Source organism: Syngnathoides biaculeatus, chromosome 9, assembly GCF_019802595.1.
Source record: "Syngnathoides biaculeatus isolate LvHL_M chromosome 9, ASM1980259v1, whole genome shotgun sequence".
Taxonomy (NCBI): domain Eukaryota; kingdom Metazoa; phylum Chordata; class Actinopteri; order Syngnathiformes; family Syngnathidae; genus Syngnathoides; species Syngnathoides biaculeatus.
Genome location: NC_084648.1, coordinates 8,042,478 through 8,048,950, shown reverse-complemented (window position 1 = coordinate 8,048,950; position 6,473 = coordinate 8,042,478). Strand labels below are relative to the sequence as shown.

Sequence of the window (6,473 nt, the reverse complement as noted above, 5' to 3'; positions counted from 1 at the left end):
TTGGCCTATTAAATTGGACAGACCAACCCCAGAACCCCTCTTTGCGCCCCCACCCCCACCCTTACCTCTTCAAATCTTTACAAACATCAAATTGTTAAACAATGGTAGATGGGAAAAATCATGCACGTTTCTTATGCTTTTCTGCATTTTTTTCCATTTCTGTCAAACATAAACCAAAGTGCCAGACCCTTTCTTAAACCTTGACATTCCCCCCACCCCCCTCCCTCTCAAAGTCTCCCTTTGGAAGTGTCCGTCAGTTTCATACGGGAGTGGTACGCCGGTTGGCGGGGTTGCTGGAGTCTTTTAGGTCCTTCTGGATGCAGTTGTGGACCTGCAGGAAGTTGTGGTCCCTCTCCGTGGAGTTATAGGTGGCCGTGGGCGTGCCTGTCTGGCCCTTGGGCAGCGTGTACATGGACAGCTCGGTGGAGGGCAGCGTCCCGAAGGCCTTGAGGCCCACCGGTGAAGCTTCACGTGAGTGTGACGGGTCGGTGGAGCGGGACGAGGAGCGCGAGCGGCGGCGGTAGCGATAGCGGTAGCTGGGGATGCGCGTGATGGCGGCGCCCTGGAGGTAGTCGGCGGCCCGCACACCCACGCGCAATTCCCGGTGGCGGTCGATGAACATGTGCACGGCCAGCACGCCCACCATCTCGGCCATGATAAAGGAGAGCGCTCCGAAGTAGAAGGACCAACCGTAGGAGTAGCTGTTTTTCTTGGAGTCGCTTTTGGAAGGATCACCGGCATTGGCTGATATGTACACGATGATGCCGATGATGTTACTCAAGCCTAAGGTGGAGGGGGAAAAAAGATCAGATGATGCCATTAAAAGCAGGGACCTGACATGACCAAAGTCATTGCATCCGTGTCGGCGTTTGGCTCACTGATAAGAAATCAATCTTCACGAATGCCTATTTTGGAGTGACAACCTCTCATGCATTGCCTGATGCTGTTGGTATTAGTTGGCTTGCTACCAATACTGTCATTTAGGTCTGACAATTAGCTACAACTTTGAAACATCACTGAAACTTGAGCATAAGTGTCTGTATATCACGAGAACCCTCTTCCTGGATTATATTAACTAACCGACTGAAAAACTGGATCATAAAAATGGACTAAAAAATCCTCCAAACAAGTGGGACAAAGACATTGATCCACCAACAAGCAATGTTCCCTCTAAGCTGCGCAACTGCGCATTTCCACACTCTCAGCGCACACTCTACTTCCTCGTTTACCTTACACCGCCCCCCCCCCCTCCATTTTAAAGAGGTACACTCATAATTACAAACACCGGGGTATGTGAATATTTGAAGAAAAAGTGGTGAAACTGGACGAGATGTTCTCTTTTTTTGAGTAAAAAAAGGTCTGGTCTGAAGCCAAAGTAGAAAGTACAGGATGAGATGGTCTCTAATGTTAAAATTCCACCTTGGCACAGCCTGATTGAGGATGAAAGCACAGACGATACATTGCCCAAAAAGCTAATTCTGTATTTTAAATATAGGAGGCCACATAACATTAACCCTAAAACTGTTTGGGAGCATCATTCAGCTTTCACCAACATTGCGAAAATTATTCTGCAAGCAATAATTCGGTTTTACACCGGGAATATCATTGTGGGTTTGGAAAAAAAAAAAAAAAAAAAGAAACAAAGTTAGAAGTGACATTTCAAATTCATAGTTAATAGTTGGCTGGTTTGAATTTGTATTGTAATGTATTTTTTTGTTTGTTGACATTTTCAGTGTAAGTTTGCAAAAACACTAAATTGTTCTTAAAAATGTTCTGATGGGAATGTAATCTGAACCTTTTAATGAGCCATGTAACTTCAATGGATGACACTGATCTCACCACAGTGCGTACGTCTGATGTTGCTCACAGTGGTCAAAAGGAGCGCTAACGGCCTTACTGTGTTTGCTCATATACGTAGAAAAAAAGAGGGAACATTGCCAACAAGCACAGTTTAGTTTAGCTTGCATTTACAGTGTAAAAAAAAAAACATCTCACAAAATAGCTGATCTGTACAAAATTTTGTCACCCTTTTACTGGGTCTAAAAAGTGTGGTTGAATGCATCCGATATTTCCGCTGTAAAAAGCAACCAAAGTCACCACGTCACGGGATAATTGTTCGGGGTAATCTTTTGGGACACCTACTTATCTGACCTTTGTTCAGAGAGCGTCTCTGGCCTAAAAATTGGCCCAAATATCTGTGTTTGTCCATCGGACAATAATCACAGTATCTTTGCTGACAATTGCTTTACAGATACAGTTATCAATCTTTACACACGTACTTTCTTGGTTTTAGAGTGATAACCTCTTGAGTCCGATACCCCGACTAAACCTTTGAGATTAGTAGGCCAGTTACCTACTCTGTCATTTAGGTTTGACAATCTGATGCAACCCTGGGACTTTCACGAGGAATTATGGATGAATTTATGGATCCCTGGTACTTTTCCACATTAAAGTAGAAACCTAGAGGGCCATAGAGGCCTGATGGAATTGACACTTTAACACCAAGAAGCACAGGTTGGGTTATGTTTAGGGTACAAAGCACATTTTTGTTCATCTTATTTTCCATCCATCATCCATCCATCCATCCATTTTCTTAGCTGCTTATCCTCACAAAGGTTGGGAGTAGTGCTGGAGCCTATCCCAGCTGTCAACAGGCAGGAGGCAGGTTACACCCTCAACTGGTTCCCAGCCAATCACAGGGCACTTGGAGACAAACAGCCGCACTCACAACCATACCTAAGGGCAATTTGGAATGTCCAATTAATGTTGCATGTTTTTGGGACGTGGGAGGAAACCAGAGTACCAGGAGAAAACTCACTCAGGCACGAGGAGAACATGCAAACTCAACACAGGCGGGTCGGGATTGAAACCGGGACCGCAGAACTGTGAGGCCAACGCTTTCCAAATGATCCACTGTGCCGCCCTCATCTCATTTTGTACTATCTAAAGTTGTTCAAGGGACCAAAATCACAGATCCTCACCAAAACTTTGCTCGCATGTGTCTGTATATAAAGTTGTATGGTTCATCTTACATTTGATTCTCAAGATGTGAACACCACTGTATAATCAGTCAGGATAATCTTCAGTGACACAATTATCGAGCCTTTAGCCAAAAGATGGGAATCATAATCAAAATTAGCCGGATTATCTATATGTGTGGATCCATTTTATGTGACCAAAGTTAAGTGATGTTTGACTCATTGATGGATAGCAAAGAATTAATATCAACCTTTATACAAGTACCTAATAGGGTTGTAAAGGTTTTGGAAAACAAGTTTGGTTTAACTGTCTGGATTTTGTCTACACGCGTCCTTTTCTGTTCGACGCACTATTTAACACTAATGCTAGCCAAGACGGTGGAGCCCATCGTTGCGGCATCGCGTTGACTCCCACTCGAGGAGTCGTCGAGGCAGGACATACCATTTGCCTCCCGCTCTTGCAGCGATGCAGCAGCCATCATCTTGCAGCACAGCTCATTCTGCCTAGTACTGTATTGGAGTTGGAGTCATAATCACTCTCCTCTTTCTCTGACATTCTCTTTCTCCTCTACACTTTATGTACAATTTCCTTGCTTGCTTATGCAGCGTTGGTTCTAAGAACATTGGCTATGCCTGCCAGGGCCTTAAAGAGACTGGCGCCCGGCACGAGATACTCATTTTGAGTGCCTTTCATTACCCACATAACATCTCCGAATCACCCGAATCAATCTCCCCTATGAAAGATCTCTGGTGACTTCCAAATCATTTGTTTTATGCACCTGATCTTGCGTTGAGTCCGACTGAAGGCAGAGAAGGAGGCACACTGTACGGGCATGCGAGTGCAATGCATGTCCCCTACCTGCTGGATGAAAATCCCGACATACACAGATTTTTTTTTTTTTTTCATTTTGTCCAAGTCTTGTCTAGAGAAAAAAACATATAGCAGCTGGCTCCTGTGGAGTTTTCTGGCCGGCCGAGATGCAGTCCAGGCGGGCATGGGAAAGCACACGGTGATGCCGACCAGCCAGAAGCACGTTAACTCGCATGTGCGCGAACAACCATGGGCACTCCGCCCCCAACCAAATTGCACTCATGACCCGCCCTTGGAGGGCCCCCGTCGGCCGGGTCTGGCGCCAGTGTTTGGGATGATGGTTCTCTAGCCTAGGGGTTCATATCCCCGGTCTCTGAAGGTGGCGCTCATGCCCCCACTAGGCAGCGAGTTGTAATGTCTCCAACGCAAGATCTCTGGTGACTTCCGTGTCATTCATTTTATGCACCAGAGATTTTGGGATGGAAAGATTACAGCTCACAGGAAATCACTCTGGTACTACAAACACATCAATATAGGTGCATAATCTATTATTATTTATTTAATAACTAGAGCTTTTACAAAGGAATGTAATGATTAGATCCGTGTTTTCCAACATTTGTTCAGGAAAAGCACATAATTTACATTTGAAAAATCTTAACTAACTAATGGAAGCATGAATACTGAGATAATGATATTGTCTGAATGTATTAAAAAATGTACTCCGTGTGAATCTGGGCTTGTTTAGTTGAATACAAAACTGATTATATTTGCATTAGCGGTGAGTTATTCTGCTCAATGGCACCATGTGGATACACATTTGTTAAAACGTTTGCCATCCAACAAAAGAGTATTCACTTGTTCTGCTGCTGGCATAGGTCAACAAACTAATATATTTCTGATCATGAATATAATTTAAACAGTAATACAGTCAGACAAAATAAGACAGTATGACATCAAGGATTTTTTTTTAAGAGTCAAACTATATACTACTGGACTGAAAACAGGACGTAGAACCGAGGTACAAATCGAATCATGAATTTTGTGAACCTTTCCACAACAAGTACCCGAGTACATTTGGTTTTGAGTGACAGCCACAAGAGTCAAATACTTTCGCTGACATTGATGGATTTATTTGACTCCCGACCTCCTCTGTTTTTCTGGTCTGATACTGTGTTACAACCATGGATCCTTTTCATCTGGATTAACTAGAAATAAACTTGGAACCCTTGGGAAAAACAAAATAAATTTGTGAATGGACCATAAAGCTTTTAAGAAAGGTGGAGAATGCTTTCCCACCAAGAGACATGGTCTTAAATGACCAAAGTCAGGGTATCCTTGACCAGGTTTAGCTCACCGAAGGATCGCAAAGATTAGATATCAATCTTTGCACAAGTCCTTGAGTACATTTGCTTTTAGAGTGACAAACTGACAGATTCGGTAGTTTTAAAAGAGTCATATACCTTGGCTGACCCTCTAGAAATTAATTAGCTCTGTCGCTTAGGTCTGACATTGTACTACAACCATGAGACATCCACTGCAAATTAAACAGAAGAGAGCAGGAGTTTTCTTTTTTTCAAAGCTCATTTGTTTTGCTTTTTTCCTGTTACTTTTCTACATGCTTGAAATAAACATTTTAATTCAAAATTCAAACATAAACATATATGTCCCTGGAATGTTTCCTTCTAGATCACCCAGAAAATAAGTGCTTGGAACCCACAGAAAAACTTAACTCTATGATGGGACACTTTCATCACAGGCAGTTTGGTTGGGTTCAATTTACATTTCCATTCTCGAAAGTTTTGAAAGGGACAGATCACTTATCCCTACTAATTTTTATCACCCGTTGGGGTACAAAATACACTTTGCGTTATTTGTCCAGTTACTTTTGTTTCCTTTAAAATAGCATCAGAAATTTTACCAATTTGAATATAGTTGGCCTCAAAATAAAAGTTGAGCCGTGACATGGGCCAGGCTGGGCCGCAGCCAGGAGGGGCGTGGCCACTGCCCTGTTCCGGCAACACCTGTCACCGCTCACAGCTGTTTCACATTGGGACTGTAATTAGATGGTGTATTGAAGTTGGAGTTTTGGTCACTGGCATTTGCCAGTTCGTTGTGCGTTGTGCCCTGAGTTAGTGAGTTGCATTCGCTGAGAGGAGGAATCTCCACCACTGAAAATAGTGTAGTATTGAGCTATCCTCGTCACAGTGTTTCTGTGCCACCTTAGTTTAGTCCTGTCTTAGTTTATGTTCCATAGTCAAGTCCTAGTTCATAGTTTGTCTCCTAGTCATCAGACCTCGCTTCACGTTTTTGGATCCTCCCTTTGCTTAGCGTTTCTGTACCTCTGCCTTCTCGGACTGCTTACGTATATGACTGACCTCAACTTTGAATAAAACTACGCCTAAGATCATGTCCTCGTCTTGGAGTCCTCCATTTGGGTCCAGCTCCGCACCGGAGGTTCGTGACAGCCGGCACTTTACGTCTGTATCCATTATTAAGCTTTAATATAACTAACGTTAAACAGACAAAAAAATAAAAAAATCCCACTTTACAACAACCCCACCACACCCTAATTTAGCTTGACTACCGCTGTCCTGTTCTGTCTCTGTCCTGTCCTGTCCTATCGTGTATTTACAAGGTGTAGGACTATATATAGAACCTGATTGAAGGTTTTTTTTTTTTTGTGT

The 6,473-nt window shown here is 43.2% G+C and overlaps 1 protein-coding gene across 1 annotated transcript in view; it reads right to left on the bottom strand.

Moving 5' to 3' along the window:
• Positions 1-239: 239 nt before the first annotated feature.
• Positions 240-6,473, bottom strand: part of LOC133506048 (voltage-dependent calcium channel gamma-2 subunit-like) — a 41,641-nt gene continuing 35,407 nt past the window's right edge. Inside the window, exon 4 of the mRNA XM_061829781.1 lies at positions 240-783. Coding sequence (XP_061685765.1) covers positions 260-783 — 524 coding nt within the window. The 3' untranslated portion in view covers positions 240-259. The remainder of the gene's footprint in view (positions 784-6,473) is intronic.